Below are 19,503 nucleotides of genomic sequence, written 5' to 3'. Positions count from 1 at the left end.
ACTTATTTAACATTTATTGAATACCCATCAGAAAGCACTTTTGGATACAAAGATGAAGATATAGTCCACGCTTTCAAAAAATTTGCAGTCTACAGGAATTTTTAACAAATATACCTTTATATTTGGAAATTAAAATTTTGACTAGTTAGGTTTAATGTTAGAAATTTGTCATAGAATCATATACATTTGTACCAAGTGAAAGATTAATAAATGTTCAAGTTTTCTCGATGTAGTTTTTAAACAATGATTTTTTTTCATGTTTTAAAAATAGGTAATAAATTTGCAAAATTAAAAATAGATCAATAACTACAAAATGTTATACAATGAAGTCTCTCACTGCTCCTAGCCCCTCTTCCAGGAGCAACTACTGTTGCCAATTTCTTGTGTATTATTCCAGATAGTCTCTCCGCATTGATATATATGTATATATGTCTGTTTCAAATATCTCCTTTCCCCCTACACAATTCTGAATACTGTTCTGTATCTTGCTTATATATTTTGGAGATTGTTCCATATTTGTACAATGAATATTTGATTCTTTTAATAGCTACATAGAACTCCATTCTATGGCTATGTCATAATTGACTTCGCCAGTCTTCAACTGATAAACTTTTGGGCTATTCCAATCTTTTGCTTAAAAATATCAATATATTGAATATTCTTATATGTGTCTCTTTAAGTATGTGTGCAAGTACATCTTCAGGACTGATGTCTAGGATTGGCATGGCTGGGTCAACGGGTGCTTTAAAAATTTTGATAGATATTACCAAAATTCCCTTCATAGACTGTGTATCTTTTTACACTCTGACCAATGATATATGAAAATGTCTTCCCTCACACTCTTATAACAATGTATAATAAAATTTAGGGAAGCTTAAAAAATTGTATGCCCTTGCTTAATTTGCATTTCTCTTCTCAGTAAAGTTAAACTTATTTTCACATATTAGAAGCCATTTGTATTTCCTTTTCTGTGTTGCCAGTTCAGATGATGACTTTTCTCGTATTGCCAGGCAGTTAAGAATTAATCCTGTGTTCTGTGTGATTTACAATCCCACCCCTCCCCACCCTGCCTAGTTTATTTTTTGTTTGTATCTGCTTACAGTGAGTTTGTCACGAATCCATTTTAAATTTTATATCATCAAATTTATGTCTTTTATTTCATGGCTTCTCTGTTTTACATCATGATTAAAAAGCTTAAGGAGCAGCATTTGAATCATCTGATAAAGTGGCTTTATATGTCCATATCCAGGATTCTAATGAAAGCCCAGCAATAGTGTATCCAGTGGTACTCTTGAGAGTAAAGAATTGGGGAAAAGAATGTAAGGACCCAGGTTCCAGTTCTGACAATATTAATAATCAGCCTTATGACCTTGGACATGTAACCTTAGCCTCCTTCAGCCTCACTTTCCTCATCTGTAGAAAAAAAAAATTAAATGACATCTTCCCTGCTTACATGTTTCTGATGATCTAATGAGAGTCAGTTAACATGCTTTAATAACCATATGGAGCTATAAACAAATGCAAATGCACATACTTTGGTGAAAGGGGGAAGAAGCTGAAGAGAGGTACCTATCCGAAGTAAGGCCCCTTCTACCTCTATCTCTACCATCTAGGAACCCAGATGGTAAGTGAGGCTGAATAAGGGCAAAGGGTGCCTGCAATGATTATGGCAGACAGCTCAGCCTATTTTCAATACTTCAGTAATTTCACTCACCCTAAGACAAAGCCCCTTTCCACCATCTGAATGAAAGTTTATAGAATATGTGCATTTGGAAAGTATAAAAGATAAAAATCATTTGTGAGTTATGAAAATCCAAACAATTATCATCTGTGATTTAAAGTAATGATACTGATAATTCTAACAAAAATAATTTTTAATATATAGAACTTATAATTTAAACTTGTTTTACTTATTACTGGAGATATGTGATAGTTCATTTCTGTCATACAATAAACTTTAAGTGAGCCACATTGCAGGTAACAAATTTTAGTGTGATCAAGACAGGCCCCAAAATAGCATTTGTAGAGCAGTTGCTATATACCAGGTACTATGCTAAAAGCCTTTTTTACATTACCTGATTAAGTTCTAACAATCATCCACTGAGGCTCAAAGAAGTAAAATGACCGACCCAAGGTCACACAACTAAGTGAGTCTTCAGGGCCTATGATCTATTTACACTATCCTGCACACTGACTCTTGGTTTGTGATTCTGTCATGATTCTCCCTTCGTGTTAATATCCATTTATCTATTTCTTTAGAATACTTAACATACACCACATGTCTGGTCTACGGCCATAACCTTATCCCGGAGACTTATATGTTTAGAGCATGAATTTTCTTTATGTTTAACTAAAGAGGGGGCTGCCAGTCATACCTTTTAATTTCTCAGTGTGAAAAAAGAAAAAAACGTTAGGGCAGAGACTGACATGCAAGCTACCATAAAACTATTCTTTAGGTTAAGGGTTTCAGGGAACACAAGTTTATCTTTTCAAAGAGAGAAAGAACTCAGTTGTATGCATGGATAAACAATTCTGATATAGGATTTGGAATTTGAATAGTTGCTATAATGTCCCTGAAACCATCAAATTTGAACTTACTTAACGCCAGTGGGTGACTGGTTTATTTTCCTTTGGAAATAATTAACTGAATTAATTACTGTTAATTCAGTAAAAATTTACTGAATAGTTGTAGCTCAGCACTGTCTTTGACCCTGATCTCTCTACAAATCTGTCCAAATATCATGATATGGTTGTCAATTTGCAAAACTAGAGCAGAGAACCTTCCTGAAGTAGACAAGTGTATTCCCATGTTTTGGATGTAATAAGAAGTTATAAAAATGAAGGCATTGGTCTACTGGACCCTAAATGTGATGGTTCTTAGGTTCTAGGAGGCCACTATAGAGGACCATGCCACAGAGCAAAATGTTTCAGTTCTATATGGAGCTGGCATGTGTTCATCAGCCAGGTCCGCTGTTAAGTAAAGTTAAATCCTTAACCAGTACCTACCTAATATGTTAGGAATACAAAAGACTGTGATGGTATCTGTCTTCAAGGGTTTTGCAGCTTGGTAAGGAGACAGTGGGGAAAAAGTATTCATAAATTACCAGAATTAAAAGCAGTGAAAAATAAAAGGAGTAGCTAAGGACAAAGGGATTACAGAGAAGGGAAAGATGAATCCCAGAAGTGGGGAGATGAGGGGGAAAAACATTTGAAATAGGTCTTTAGGGATGAGGATTTTAGGAAAGTGGGACAGAGGGAGACTTTAGAGCCTGAGTTCTGATCCTGAATCAAATCACTCACCTGCTGAGTGTACACTCCTTAGCCTCTAAGCTTCAATTTAACTGGATAGTGAAGATAGAATACCACATCTTAAGGGTAATGTGATTATTAAATGAGTTGATGTAAATAAAGCACCTGGCATAGAGAATGCATGTAATGTGCCCAGCTGGACACATAGTAAGGAGTCAATAAATGTGAGTTAGTACTAATAACAAAAATCAAAATAAAAAATTACATGTGTGGGAATAAAGTATGGCAGATATGTGTATGATTTGTTTCTACAGTGTTCACCATACTAGTTTGTTCCTATAATTTGTATAGTCAGATAATAATACGACAGTTTAATTTTGAATCTCTGGGCTTAAAGGGGATCAAATGTAAAAAAGCCATACAGTGTAGCCAGGTAAACATGGTTCACTAGCGAACCATGAGGTCTAACACGACCAAATAGATCCTTTCTCTTGTTGGCAAAGTCTCTAAGAGTTAGGTTGTACAGGTTTTTTGGTTTTTTAAAAAGACTTAATTTATCTCAAGAGTAAAATTTCCCTTTGGTAAGATACTGATGAATTTAAAGGCTTTGGTAGATTGTTAAGGGGGAGATTTTAAGTCAGCCATTTTTTCTGACTTCCTTTTGATTATTTGATGTGGTTACTGGAGGAGCAGAAGAACCTGGTGGTTAAGAGCAAGACTTGGAATCTGATAGTCTCGGATTAGAGCCCTAGATTTGCAATTTACTGCAACCAATTTTCGGAAAATTACTTTTTCAATAAAAGATTAGCACATATACAGATTGCCAACAAACACATGAAAGGATGCTCAACATCACTAATCATTAGAGAAATGCAAATCAAAACTACAATGAGGTATCAACTCACACCAGTCAGAATGGCCAGCATCAAAAAATCTACAGACAATAAATGCTGGAGGGGGTGTGGAGAAAAGGGAACCCTCTTGCACTTTCGGTGGGAATGTAAATTGATACAGGCACTACGGAGAACAGTATGGAGGTTCCTTACAAAACTAAAAATAGAGCTACCGTACGACCCAGCAATCCCACTACTGGGCATATACCCTGAGAAAACCATAATTCAAAAAGAGACATGTACCACAATATTCATTGCAACACTATTTACAATAACCAAGACATGGAAGCAACCTAAGTGTCCATCGACAAATGAATGGACAAGGAAGATGCGGCATGTATATACAATGGAATATTACTCAGCCATAAAAAGAAACGAAATTGAGTTATTTGTAGTGAGGTGGCTGGACCTAGAGTCTGTCATATAGAGTGAAGTAAGTCAGAAAGAGAAAAACAAATACTGTATGCTAACACATATATATGGAATCTAAAAAAAACAGAAGAACCTAGGGGCAAGACAGGTATAAAGATGCAGATGTAGAGAATGGCTTTGAGGACACGGGGAGGGGGAAGGGTAAGCTGGGACGAAGTAAGAGAGTGGCATGGACATATATACACTACCAAATGTAAAATAGATAGCTAGTGGGAAGCAGCCGCGTAGCACAGGGAGATCAGCTCGGTGCTTTGTGACCACCTAGAGGGGTGGGATAGGGAGGGTGGGAGGGAGACGCAAGAGGGAGAAGACATGGGTATATATGTATATGTATAGCTGATTCACTTTGTTATAAAGCAGAAACTAACACACCATTGTAAAGCAATTATACTCCAATAAAGATGTTAAAAAAAAAAAGATTAGCACATGGTGCATAGTATGTGCTTAATTAGTAAGTGCTACCATGATTGTTAGAGAGCAGACCATGGTAATCAAGAATTCAAAAGAAAACATTTAGAACTGAATCATTTCTACTGAGAAATGAGATAATCTACCTGAATTTTTAGTTGAATGGAATGAAGGAGATTGCAGTCAGATCAAAGGTACAAAACAAATTCTCTCCAGGAATCAATGAACAGTTTGCACTGCTATGTGACTTTGAAGTGATTCTTGGCCTTGTAGGGATCCCTGAATTTCTTAGTGAACTTGTATATTAAATTGGTACAACACAACTGTGCCTAAAGCAGTACTGTATTCAAATATTCAGTAACTACATGTGATTCATATACCTTTATAAAAATAAAATAGAAAACTTCAGTACTAAATTAATATGAAAGTAAAAGCAATTAGCTAGTTGTTTATCTAAATTAATGCCAACTAACTGTAAAAGACTGCAGAACTTGGCATGACTTAAAACAAATGTTTTTGAACCCTGTTCCCAGAGGCCTTCTCAGGAACTTATCAATGATCATCATCAATGATTCCGACCCTCTTTTTTTTTTTTTTTTTTTTAAATATACCATCTGTGGCAGACTAATTCCATTAATAGCCTCAGTTCTTCACCCGTCACTATATGCACTCTCTCTGCCCTGTCATTTTACCATGTCCTCTCATTCTGCTTCACCATTTGCTCTAGCTAATGGGATATTAGCAAATCTGATGCAAGCTGAAGTTGAGAAATTGGGCATTTATGCTCACTTTTACACCTCTGCTTTTGCCATGAGAACATGCCTGGGCTGGTTTACTGGATGGCTATGAGAGACGCAGGGCTAAGCTGTCCCACTTGATAGCAGGGGGAAGCTGCTACAGAGCAGGGCTAAGCCGTCCAGTTGACAGCCAGCTAACCCCAAAACACTCGAGGGAGCCCAGCCAATATCCAAAGAACCTCCAGGCTTATTTGCCAATCACTGATTCATGAGTGAAATAAATGCTTATTTACTTTAAGCTAATGAGTTTTGGGGTGGTGTGTAATGTAGCATTACTGTGGCGATAAATAATAGACCATCTCCTCTCAATTGGATCCTCACCATGACGTTTAAACAAGTGCGAGGTCTCTCATTCCTTAAAAAACAAGGCTTCACTCAATCTTTTACCTTCCTGAGGTTAATATTTTTAGAGTTAGATTACTTTAATGAGTTGTCCTATACTTGCTACCACCATTTTCGATACCTCTCATTCTTTAACCTACTCCAATCTAGCTTGCAGGCCTTTTACTCCATGAGGGCAGCACTAAAGTCACCCATGAAATGATAAGTCTAATGAACGATCTTTAGTTTTCAACATTTTTGCCTTCCTAACAACATTCAACACTGTTGCCCATTTCTTCTGCTATGGACTGGATTGTGTCGGCCCCTCTCTCCCCCCTGGCCCTCCCGTCTCCCTGCCTCAGATTTATATATTAAGAGATATAGGGCTTTTAGGAAGTAATTAAGGTGAAATGAGGTCACAGGGCGGGGCCATAATCCAATAGGATTGATGTCCCTATAAGACGAGAAGGAGATACCAGAGAACAGGAAAATGGCCTGCAAGCCAGGAAAAGAGCTCTCACCAGCAACAGAACCCTCCAGATCTTGGACTTTCCAGCCTCCAGAACTGTGAGACAATACATTTCTGTTGTTTAAGTCATGCAGTCCATGTTATTTTGTTATGGCAGCCTGAGCAGAGTAAGATACCCTCTTTCTTGAGACTCACTTTTTTTGGCTTTTGAGACAAAAAACAATACTGGCTTTCCTCTGCCTCTTCCTGTCACTGAAAGCCATCCCACTCCACCTGCAGAATACATATTGGCATTTCTCAAGGTTGAGTCCCAGGCTTTCTTTTCTTCTTCTCCTATACTCTCCCTTAGCTCTCATCCATACTCAGTTTCAGTCATGAATGATAAGATATCCTAGATATCTCAATTTTCCTGAGTACTCAACCTAAAGCAGCTCTCCCTAAAAACTCCTTTTGTCATTTAATTTCATTAACACAGAATTTACCAGTGCTTTCTGTTTTCTATTTTATTTTTTCCCCCCTCCCAAAAAAATACAAGCTTGATGACAGTAGAAATCCCTGCTGGTCTTGTTCAGTATATTATTTTCAGCACCTAGCATATAGAAACTGGATAAATATTTGTTAAAAAAATAAATCTGGGATATTTGTTTCTGGCCATGATGAAGTAACAAAATGAACTTGCCCTCTCACTTTAAACAACTTAAAAAAACCCCCACAAAATATATGAAATAATGTTGCTAAGATAATGGATGACAGGAAGTACAGGATGACAGTAATTCCTGAAAAGAGGGAAGCAGAAGGTGGTAAGTCCTAAAATTTGCTCTGGCTTACTGCTTGGAGAGTTTCCAGGCTGCAATATAGGGGGAACCCAAATAGAGCTTGGAAATCTTCCTGAGAAAGGAAGACAGAGTTTGGAGGTGAAGGAGTCCCAGGTGACTAGAATGTGTGGAGCCGAATACAGGAAAGAGAGCTGCAGAGAGAGCTAGTTCCAGAGCTCCTCGTAAGTCTGTAGATAAACACTGATCAGTACGTGAATGTTTCCCAAGGCTGTGAAAAAGACCACTGAAAAGGACTAGGTGGAAAATACCTAGAGGCCATACAGGACTGGATATAATTGGTGTTCCCACCAAAAAGAATGGAAAGACCTCCTAGCCCCTGGGGCATCAAGTAGAGTCCTCAGACAGGTGTTGGTATTACCTGACTAGTGGGGTAAAATTAGCCACTGAGAGGACATGAACATGGTTTCTGAGAACCTGCATGGTCTACCCTTCACTCACTCCTCAATCTTCACCACACCTGACATCATGCTCCTCCTCTCCCTCGTGACTCAAGACACACCAGTCATGTCTTATCCCTCTTACCCGCCAGGAACACCATGCCTCATACTTTTTTCACATTCAGTTCTTCCTGGAAGGTCACTCCTCCCCTCCCCATTCTCTGCCACTTGGCCTAGTTGGTTCCTACTCATTCTTCCTACTCACTCTCACTCAGCTCAATGGTCATTTCCTCAGAGAAGTCCTCCTTCACTTCCCTGACTTGATAAGATCTCCCTATAAGGAATTCTTATGGTACCACCTACGAATTAAGAAGTTGTAAGATTTGTGTAACTGTTTTCTCAATGTCTGCCTCTCCAAACAAACTTGACCGTGAATTGAGTGACATCTGATTTTGTCCCCCCCATCATATTCCGTATGTCTAGCATACTGCCTGGCACACAGGAGACAAACCTTTTTGAAAGAATTAATGGGGTCTCTAGATACTGGCTTCTAAAATCTAGCCTTCTATACGTTTACATAACACAGAGACAAAGAAGCAAACAAATGAATTTTCCAGGTTGCCTAGAACTGGAATTGAGGGGGAGAAAAAAGAAGCCAAGGTCTTGCTTAAAATTAAACAAAAACAAGGAAGAAAAAACCTGGCAGGATGAAATCATTCAGACACCTACTCTGCCTTTTATTTTCCTGTAATTAAACAAAAGGTGAATTCAGTAGGCTTTATATTATGACAATCATAGGATACTTGGCTCCACTACAAAGAAAATTATTTACTGCCCAGGAAAAATGAGGAGAAAAACATGGTAGCCATGAGAGCTGAACTAAAAATTTTGAATTACTAAGTGAAGAAATAGAGAAGGAAAAAAGGGGTAGAAAAGGGGAGAAGAGAACACTTGAGGAAGGAATTTAAGGTTTGAAGCACTGAAATCAATCTCTTTCTAACTGATGGTAGCAGCTGGTTAAGGAAGAGAAGGGTGACCCTTGAACTTACCTCAGATAGACAAAGCAGGTCTGGAGGCTGCGGGGAGAGAATAAAGGTTTACAAAACAGAATAAAACTGGCATTGATGGCTCCCCCAGCACCACTCTGCTGGATAAAGACAGGTCTTGTTCCATAGAGAAAAACAAAATAACACAACTACACGTCACAAATGTACTGTGTGCGAGGTGGGAGTGGACAACAGGGAGTGAGTATGGATGGGTGTTGGGAATGAACTGGATATAATCATCTTAATTTACTAAAAAAATACATTAAGTTTTCTTTCTAGTCACACCTTATCAAAATTCTACTGATATTAACAGGGGTCAGCAAACTTTTTCTGCAAAGGGCCAGATAATTAATATTTTAGGCTTTGTGGGCTTTATAATCTCTGTTGAAACTACTCAATTCAGCTTCTGTGGCATAAAAACAGCAATAGACAAACACATAAGTGAATGAGCATGGCAATGTTCCAATAAAACTCCTTACAGACGCCCCAAGTTAGAAAGTTAATTTTGTTTGAAAATAGTGCTGTACTCCATATCCATTAAAAGGGAGAATCAAACAAATTATCTTTCTTCAACTTATACTAATTATGTTGCCAAAGTGAAAAAACAACTTGAAATATTTTTTGATAAGTGCCCTGAGTTCCTTTGTAACTCTAGTATCTAACAATGCATGGTAGATCAAAAGGAAAATATATAATATTTGTTGAATAAACTGAATAGTTTTCCATGAAAGATATGGGGCAATTAGTAAAGCAGAATATCTGTAACGGTTGACAAAGCAATGGGATATAAGATATGCAAGAAAAATTCTAAGAAAAAAAATCAAGACAAGGAATTGCCAAAGTAGCTGTTTCATATTTTAATATAGTATTATGGCAATAATACTATATTAAAACTCTTTAAAACCTGACATTCTTCTCTATACTAAGTTCCTATGAAAATTACAATGATGGGGAAAATAACCAATTGTAAACAGAATGGATTTTTATTAAAATTTTTTGATTTTATTAGAATACTTTAAATTATTGGGTCACAGTTTTAATATTTTTACTGATGGCACTGGCAAGTAAAATGGTGATATGAAGCCCATGTAATAAAGAATAAGTCAATGTATTTATTATTTCTTACATTAAAATATCTGTCTTTGTTTCATCCAGTTCTGACCAAATTAAGAGTGTGGATAAATTAAGACTTGAGGAGACACTGATCTCGTATGTTTTCCTAAACTCGTAAGATACTTTCTCACTGTCTGTAATACAGAGAGGAAAGCCACCTGAACTGACTGCTACCATAGCTCTTCCTGTCTTAACTCATTATGAAATAAAATCTAATATACAAAAATGAAACTTATTATACCAAATAGCCTGGTCCACCATGCATTGTTAGACATTAGAGTTACAAAGGAACCCAGGGAACTTATCAAAAAATATTTCAAGTTGTTTTTTCACTTTGGCAACATAATTAGTATAAGCTGAAGAAAGATAATTTGTTTGATTCTCCCTATTAATGGATATGGAGTACAGCACTATTTTCAAACGAAATTAACTTTCTAACTTGGGGCGTCTGTAAGCAGTTTTATTGGAACATTGCCATGCTCATTCACTTATGTGTTTGTCTATTGCTGTTTTTATGCCACAGAAGCTGAATTGTGTAGTTGCAACAGAGACTATAAAGCCCACAAAGCCTAAAATATTAATTATGTGTCTTCTTTTAATGGTGAATCTTAGTAAAGCACTTACAATTTAATTTTGATTATTCTAACAATTTATGTACAACAAGAACAAATCTAGTACATAGATTAACTTACATTTTTACAGTCATTGCTTTCTTTCTGGGAACATCACAGTAAGTACAGAGAAAGCCTAGCAGGAAACTATGTAGAGCAGTGTTTCCTAATTATGTTGCCCAAACTGTGTTCTGTGGGATATAAAATTTGGAGAATGCAGTTTAACACGCTAATGGGGCACTGCGACTCAATAAGCGCAGGAAAGAGAAGGGAGCATTTCCCAACGTTATTAGACCACAGAACGCTCTGCACACAGCACATCTTGGCGGACTAGCATTTCCTGGAATGCACCTCTGGAACGCTTGCGTAGCAACTAGATTAAGGTGACTAAATCGTCTGGAAACGTTTTTCTATCAGAATGAAATTCAGAAAATCACCTACTCTATGCTTCACAGTTTTTCCATTAGAAGATAATTATGATGCTGAATAACAGCACATGAAGTAACTCTAACTCTAAATTTTATTTTTAAATGCTAAAGGATACTCTGTGCCGAGGGTTGCCTCAACCATACAAATTTAAAAGAATATCTTGAGTTAGGATTCAAAAAAAATATGGTAAAATGTTCATTAGCAGGACCAGAGAAGTATGCACGGTTAGTATCGGTTTTAGGTAGTTAAAGGAGTAATCACCCATCAGTTATATACCTGAGTGAAAACCAGAATTCTGAATGGAAAGAATATATATATTCAGTCGTTTTTGAGGATAGACCACAAAACAGGAGAAGCTGACAAAGTGAACTTTTTTCAATCCAATCCAAAGTGTCAACTTGAGTTCTGAATTTTTATGGGAAAATTTAACGTTTTAGGAAACTAGTAGCTTTAAGTACACACTAGGTTGTTCTAGTTTGAAATTTCCTCAGAGGTGTCCAAAGTCCATTTATTACATCCAGATATGTATCAATTAGAAAAAGGCACACATTTGCGTTAGGAATTCAAAAGACACTGACATTAAAGAGGTCTATATTATTATTTTCAAGAGTCATACACAATTTTAGGCCATTATCACCTCAGAAACCATCTCTTACAATTGGCCCTTCACACACCCCATTCTGCCCTCCCCTCAAATCTATATTGTGTGCAACTATTAGAAAAAGACTCCTTAGAATTACACTTTGATCACATAGTTTATCACAATTCACAGAATGAATTCTTGGTTTGATCTCTTTTCTTTCTGTTACACCCACTTGGTGAACCCAATTACTCTTAAGTATAAGGGCCCACCTCTCTCCAAGCTTACATTCTGGCAACTGAGATAAAATCACAAAGCTGTTCAATCCTGTTATTTCTTGAGACAGTATTTCAAACATTATCCACAGAGCTCAATGCCCACCATGCTACTCTTAGATTACCTCTTGATTCATAGAAAATAGACTCTACTATCCTCAATAGTCTGCCCATAAACTTATAAACTGCTTTGCATCCTCATATATTATTCCCACTATTCTCATGTTTTAAGAGAGAAATGACTCTTCTGGCCAAAACCAATCTCTCTAATGATGCCCCAAGATATCCCATAATCAAGTCAGGGGCTTCACTCCATTTCTCCTACTTGCCATCTCATTTTTCTATCTTCAATCTGTTTTTCCACTGGCTTCTTCCCATTGGCATCTAAACATCCTTCAACTGGGCTTCCTCTCACTACTTCCCTATTTTCTCTCCAATCATAGCCATTTACATTTTTCTGTGCTAATTTTCTTCATTTCCTCTTCCTGCACTTAGTCAATCATAACATTTCTGGCTCTATTAGTCCACCAAAACTGCTCTCTCCCAAATCTCTAAAATAACCTCTTGTGCTATGTTCAATGGAACATTTCAAGGCCTAACTGACCTCTTAATAACATTTTACACTGTTGTTTTTTCCCTTCTTAAAACATATTTCCTTTCACCACGCTCTGCTGGCTTTCCTCTTACCTCCTGACTACTCATCAGTCTCCTTTTACACATATCTTTTCCTTTCTCCATATCTTTGGGGCTCTGAGACCCTATGTTCTTCATATTTTACACTGAACAGTCTCTTCCACTCTCATGGCTTCAATTATTTGCTGGCCCCCAAATCTTTATCTCCAGCTCAGACCCCTCTCCTGAGCAAAAAACCCGTATTAACTAATTGCTTCCTAAACATCTTCTCTTGGATACCCCACTAGATACTTCAAATTTCTTATGTCTAAAACTGAAGACCTTGAGTGTTCTCTTATATCTCAGGGAATATTACAATCACCTACCCAGATGTTCAAGCCGAAGACCTGGATGTTATCCTTTATTCCTCTCTTCTCTAAGACAGGTTGATTCTACTTCATGGATCTCTCTCAAATATATCGATTCTTCCCCATTACTGTCACCATTAGGGCTCAAGATATATATATTTTTTTCATTAACTGATGCTGACCTCACAATTTGGGCTATGCTTCCATCAGTAGCTTTCTCTTTTGCCATTTTTCCATCTACCCCTTGCCCCATCCTTAATTCCTATTTTGTGTCTCAGCTATACAAACTAAATTAATCAGTGCTCCAGACAAGCCTGCTCTCTTCTGTCACCCAAATTTTCTCCATGCAATTTGCTTCTGCCTGAAATACTCTCTGGACTTCTAATACTTTGTCATCCTTCAAATTCCAGCTTAAAAGTAGGAATCCTTGGGCTTCCCTGGTGGCGCAGTGGTTGGGGGTCTGCCTGCTAATGCGGGGGACACGGGTTCGAGCCCTGGTCTGGGAGGATCCCGCGTGCCGCGGAGCAGCTGGGCCCGTGAGCCACAACTACTGAGCCTGCGCGTCTGGAGCCTGTGCTCCGCGACAGGGGAGGCCGCGACGGTGAGAGGCCCGCGCACCGTGATGAAGAGTGGCCCCCACTTGCCTCAACTGGAGAAAGCCCATATATAGCAACGAAGACCCAACACAGCCAAAAATAAATAAACTAATTAATTATTTAAATTAAAAAAAAAAAAGAAATTTGCAATAATGTCCTTCAGCTCATTAAAAAAAAAAAAAAAAAAAAGTAGGAATCCTTGCCTAATTCTCTGAACCTGGGTTCAATTTCCCTGTTATGTGCTCTTACAGTCAATCTCTCGCATCACCGCACTCATCTTTCTACCGGAATTGCCTATTCACTATCCTCCATGAGATGATAAGCTCCTTGAGAGTACAAACCATGACTTTCACCATTCTATCCTCTTAAAACATATAATATCCCACTTAAAACATAAAATACACTCTATATATTGAATAAATAAGCGATATATATCTTGTTTTCTCACTTAGATGGAAAAAGAACTTTTTGAACCTTTTCCAGTGCCTAAGAGCATATTGTAGGCATTCAAAAAGTATTTGTTGAAACTAGAATAGAATTGCATTTCTTCTTCTTCCTTTCCATGTCTACAGTTGATATATAGCAGTACAAATGTAGTCAAGTATAACTTTTAAAACTTCTGTGTATTAAACTATATCTGGACAGTTAATCTTGAAATGTTTAAAAACAAGACATTCGGGGTAGAAGCAAAACTCTTTATCAACAGAAATATTCCATTAATTCATTATATACCTAGAAAAGTCCTGTTGTTAAAAGTCTATCTCAAATTTCCAGTCACTAAGTACTCTATGAAGAAGAAAAACACATGTAAAACTAATAATGAATTTTAGTGTCATTTCCAAAAAGGCAAAAAGAAGTATGGAATATCAAGAATAATGAGAAGAAAACAACACCTTAAGAAACATTTAGAAATCAGATAATATAACAAATATTGCTATAAATACAACTTTATAAAAATAATGTCCCTGTTGATTGAGTGGAAAAAGAAAGAATGTTAAAAAATAAAGAAGGAAAGTTATCAGTAAAAGATAAGTAAAACTTTAAGCAGAACAGGAACTACTACTAGTAATTTTTAAAATGAGAAAAAGGTGAAAAACAACTCTTAATATGATATTAAAAATTTTTTAAATGTCACAAAAGGATTTGAAATTAATTTGAAAAGTAATAATTAGGCATCTTCCATCTTATTTTTCTAGGGTGATCTCATATTTATAGTGAGATGAAGAACCATATTAAAATAAATTTACACTTATACCTTAGAAAGATACAATGGTTAAGAAGCTGGAAGGAACAAAATACAGTTCTGTTGAAAAATGACAATGTAAACTACCTTTAGTATGAAATGAGGATGGTATAAAGAATTAAAAATGAAACACTACACTTTATTCTCCATTCATGGCAGTCTTTTAAAAATACGTGTGAATATTTTTAGGTGAATTATAAGTTCTTTTAAAAAAATAACTATCAGACTTCTTCCCTCTTTTTCCCTGACATACTATTTGTTATAATATTATTTTTAGTTATCCTTAGGGCAAGAAACAAAGGGCATTACTTTTAGATTTGACTCATCTTTCATAATGGAGACTCTCATTTGACCACCTTTAAAATTTTAATCACTGAATGTTAGATAGTTAAAATTTTAAAATCACTACATGTTAGATATACTGAAATAGGTATTATAAAGTTATTCAGTTAAGTAATTGAATTTGGGGGGTCATAATAATCTTTTAACCTATTAAAACTTGAGTTTAATTACTGCTTTTAATATTTTAATTTAAGACCTGAGAGTGTTTTTTTAGCTTTTAAAAAAGTTTTTTAAAAAGGTAACAAAAATAAAGCCGCCAATACCTTCTGGACCCCACAAAAGACTCCCCTAAAATACACAATGTTAACAATGCAACCATATGATAAAATATCCTTAAATTTCCAAATGTAACCCGGCACTCTTTCACGTCAGGGGAGTAATCAACAAGCACTACCACACTCTTACTTATCCTAAATTGTCTAGCACCTATCAATAAGCAGAGCTTGAACTCGCTATGATGGCAACGACAGTGTTTACACCCAATTTTTGCTAGGTTCTAGGGGTAACAGTCTCCCTGAGGCACCAATGTCAGGTCAGTATAACTGAGTAAAGTCCATAATTACTTGCTAAAGTAATTTCAGTTTGCATTCTGAATTTAGCATTACCTTAAAATTACCAGTATACGACTTTCTCCCTTGCTAGGCTATGGATTACCTCCATAAAGAAATCCTTTATATCCATGGAATCTAGTTCAATGTCAGATATGAAAAAACTATTCAACAAGTTGCTGATTTATTGGAAAAAAAATCTTGTTCCTTGACACTCTTTAAATAAATAAAATCTTAAAGTGGTTCCCAAAGTAGTACCAAAGGGCCTAACAACTTAATGGTGAATGTGAGACTGATACCCTAGGATTGTTACATGTTATAGTCTTTATCAATTTAGCCATGAGATAGTTTTTACTTCCTTCCAGATGGTCTCAAATCAAGACAATAAATATATATTAGCCTGTAGTGTAGTAGTTAATTTTTAGATAGTTACTTGGGCATATTTATTTGTCAAACCGTTTTTCTATATTTTATATTAGAACTATCAGATGCAAAAGCAGGTAATGTTCACATTAATATTTTTAGAAGCTTTCTATGTCTCAAATATACTTTAATTTGCTTGAAATCCTGGACACATTTAGATGTGGGGAAGTGCACTGGGACATTGAGCAGCACCTAATTTCATGAGTTTCATACTAGGTGCCAAGAAATTAGATTGTCCAAATATTTTGGAAATAAAACTAAATCAGCTGTTCTTTTTCTACCCATTATCTCATACTTTACTCAAGGCACCTACAATGAAACTTTAAAATTAAGGAGAGAAAAACTTACCTAGTTGGGATTTTGAATAATAGTTTGCCATTTGTCCACTGTTGCAAGACTGCCGTTTATGTCTTTTTGTTGACATTTCTGTGGTCTTCCATGGTGGTCTTTTTCTTTTGTTCAATTTGCTAAGAACTTCAGAATTATCAGAAGGATTCTTGTCATAGTTAACACATTTATTTAATTTACTATTGTCAAGTTGGCTAGGAAATTTATTGCTTGAAGGACTATTTGCTTTAGCATTTTCTATTTCTTTAGATTGCTTTTTAAAAGAATTTTGCCTAGCAGAATGGGATCTTAAGGTAATGTGCTTTGAGTCTTCTATGTGAGTTTGATGATTACTTCCACTGTTAACAGATTCAGGAGAGTAAATGATTGTATTTAACTTAAAAGTATTTCTGTGTTCAAGATAGTTGATCTTCCTCAAAAATATTCTACAATCTTTTAAGGTTTTTGACCTCCAATTATTTGGACATACATTTCCTAGTCTTGGGCCCTTTTCAAAATCTTTTTGGCTGCAGTTTGTTCCATTCTCCTTTGCTTCTGACTTAAATTTATTCTCTAAACTACCATGTGTTTTGAAGTCAGACATTGCCACCCTCTGTTGCAAAAAGTCATCCCTGACCTTAGGCGGCAAAATCAACTGATTATCTACAGTGTTTTTTCCTTGGCGTGGGATGTCAGCATTTGTTCCTCCCTCAGTCTTACTCAAAAATTGGTTCTGGCAAAAAAATCTTAAGTTCCTCCTTTTAGAGATCCAAGCACCTGTTCCACGGCTGTGCAGCTTTCCCTCTCTTCTCCACCTTTCATGTCGCAACCTCTTAAACTCAGTTCTTTTTAACCTAGTTAGTGTTAAATTACTTTTCACATTTAAGAGTGGAGAGCTAACCATTTTATGCAGTATATGCAACTTCCCTGCTGATTTTGAAGGAGAAGATAGTGCAAATTTTTTAAAGTGCTTTCTGAAGGGGCTGGTATTAAAATCAGAATATTTGGTCCCTAATTTAATTCCTCTGGTATTTATTACTTCCAAAGGGTTTCGTGCATTTGCTTTTCTAACTAGTGAAAGAGACTGTGTTTCTGTTGTTTGCATAAACCAGGTACAGAGTTCATTCAAATCATACTTTTTCCGAAAAAGCATTTTTACAGGTGAAACTTCAAGTTCTAAAAAACAGGTGTCCAAAGGGCTTGCTATTTTGAAGTTATCATTTTCAATGTGTTCTCTTTTTTTATGAACACAATTTTCAGCTTCATCTCCACTCACGGGCAACCAAGCATTTGTTATTTGCTCAAATCTATTGTTTAATTCCTCTAATAAGGAATCGTTTGAAGTAGAAGCAGCCCACCACCTGAGCAAAGGGTTTGATGAAATTATAGGGTCCAAGGATACTTCAGAAATGGGTATTAACTTATCTTCCAAACGCTTTTTTGCATTCCTTGAATTTCTAGCTCCTGGTGTACCTTTGGAAGCTATTTTAATCCTTGACTGCTTATGTTTGTCCTTCTGACATTTACCTTTCTGCAAATGGAGTTTACATGATTTATGGAGCAGAGCATTTCTATAAATAAGTGAACCAGAAGATGCTAATGAATGTAAGAAATGCAGAGATGGTTTTCGATCCCTAATAGAATGTCTCAAAGGTATAGTAGCAACCATACTTTTTGATCCATTCTTAAATTCGTCAGCTTCAGTGTGCCTTGTATCCACGGTGCACTGGTGATCATATTTTACTTCAGGCAGATTTTTTTCTAATATATTCTCTTGTTCTAAAGGAGGTAAGCAGCTGCTAATACTTACTTCTCTCTCCTGAGGTGAAATTCTATTAATAGTCACAGATATGCCAGAGATTTTCACTTTTGCAGGTCTACCAGGCTTCCTAATTATTGCCAAAGACTTCTGATTTGGTCGAATAATGTTCTTGGAAGGTTGAGGTATCACAGACTTGTTCTTGATAGGTCTAACATATTCAAAGCCAGACCCCAAGGTCTCAGTTTCAGTAGTCAGACTTGAAATAGCACTTATTCTTTCACCCGAGTCTATTTCATATTCTCTAATATTTCTGAGACTATTATATTCTGTTGGAAAATCAGCAACGTTATTATTTAAAGACATACCATTGCTTATGTTTACACTTCCTTCAGAAACATGCCTTTTAGTTCTTCTTGACCTTCCATAAATAACAGTTACTATAATACTCTTTTTATATATACCTTCTTTTACTTCTGATATGAGAGATTCTGGGCTTTTCTTTTCAGCACTAAAGGACTGATTTTGGCAAATGGTGATGTCCGTTTGGTCAGTTTTAGGTTTTGGTGGTCTTCCAATTGGTCGCTTAATCTGTTTCACAACCTGGGGACCTATTTTTTTAGGTCTACCTGGTTTTCTTTTAAAAGATGAATCAATAGCACTGCTTGAATATTCCTTAGGTTCCTCTTGTGGTTTATCACTATTCATATCATCTGTAAACACTGCAGAGGATTCTGCAGTTTCTTTTGCACAATTAAATTTGTTTAGTTCTTTTTGGAGACCGTCACTATCATTAAGATTAGAACTACAATTTTCAAAGTTAGCATTTGGGGTATTCTCATTTGTTTCTTTTTTTTTTTCATTTACTTGATGAGTTGGTCGTTTTTCCGAAGGAAGACAGCGATTTGATTCAGAATTACCAACTGAAGTTAAAGTATATTTGACTCCTTCACTGCTTTTAACCTCAGATAAAAACATGAGTTTGATAGGACTAGAATAGTTGGCAAAAGAAGAGCTTTCAATGGCTTCATATTTTGTTGGTACATTTTCAACACTGGAAATCAAGCTACCTGTATTTAAAACAGATGACTTTTTCTGGTTATCAAGTCTTTTGTTATTCAAATCTATTGCAGGTATATGATTGCTTTTAATATTGGGAGATGCCACTATGGATTTTGATAAACTCTGCTCTTTGCATGTCATTCTACTTACAGTAAGAGTCATATTTCTACCAGCATGTTGATCTTTACCATCAATTTCTATCAATTTCTTGGATGCTTTATATCCTTCCGATAATGACTGATTATTCCAAGACTTTTTGGCCATATTTATTGTATCTTCCAAACGTTCCACAACAACTTGTAAATTAGAATTCATTGCAATTTTGTTTAAATCTATATTGTGTGAGCTTTCAATCTGAATATTTTTTACTGGATCTTTTTTTTTTGT

General features: G+C 36.1%; 1 protein-coding gene across 3 annotated transcripts in view; it reads right to left on the bottom strand.

Annotated features, from left to right (window-relative positions):
* Positions 1-19,503, bottom strand: part of LCORL (ligand dependent nuclear receptor corepressor like) — a 182,034-nt gene that overhangs the window by 4,159 nt on the left and 158,372 nt on the right. The window contains exon 7 of one of the 3 annotated variants that reach the window (XM_036852220.1): positions 8,832-8,858. The exons of the other annotated variants lie outside the window; for them this stretch is intronic. Within the exon in view, the coding sequence (XP_036708115.1) occupies positions 8,832-8,858 (27 nt within the window). The remainder of the gene's footprint in view (positions 1-8,831; positions 8,859-19,503) is intronic. 3 annotated transcript variants of the gene reach the window in all.

The sequence above is a fragment of the Balaenoptera musculus genome, chromosome 5 (assembly GCF_009873245.2).
Source record: "Balaenoptera musculus isolate JJ_BM4_2016_0621 chromosome 5, mBalMus1.pri.v3, whole genome shotgun sequence".
Lineage (NCBI taxonomy): Eukaryota > Metazoa > Chordata > Mammalia > Artiodactyla > Balaenopteridae > Balaenoptera > Balaenoptera musculus.
This window is presented reverse-complemented; position numbering and strand designations above follow the sequence as displayed.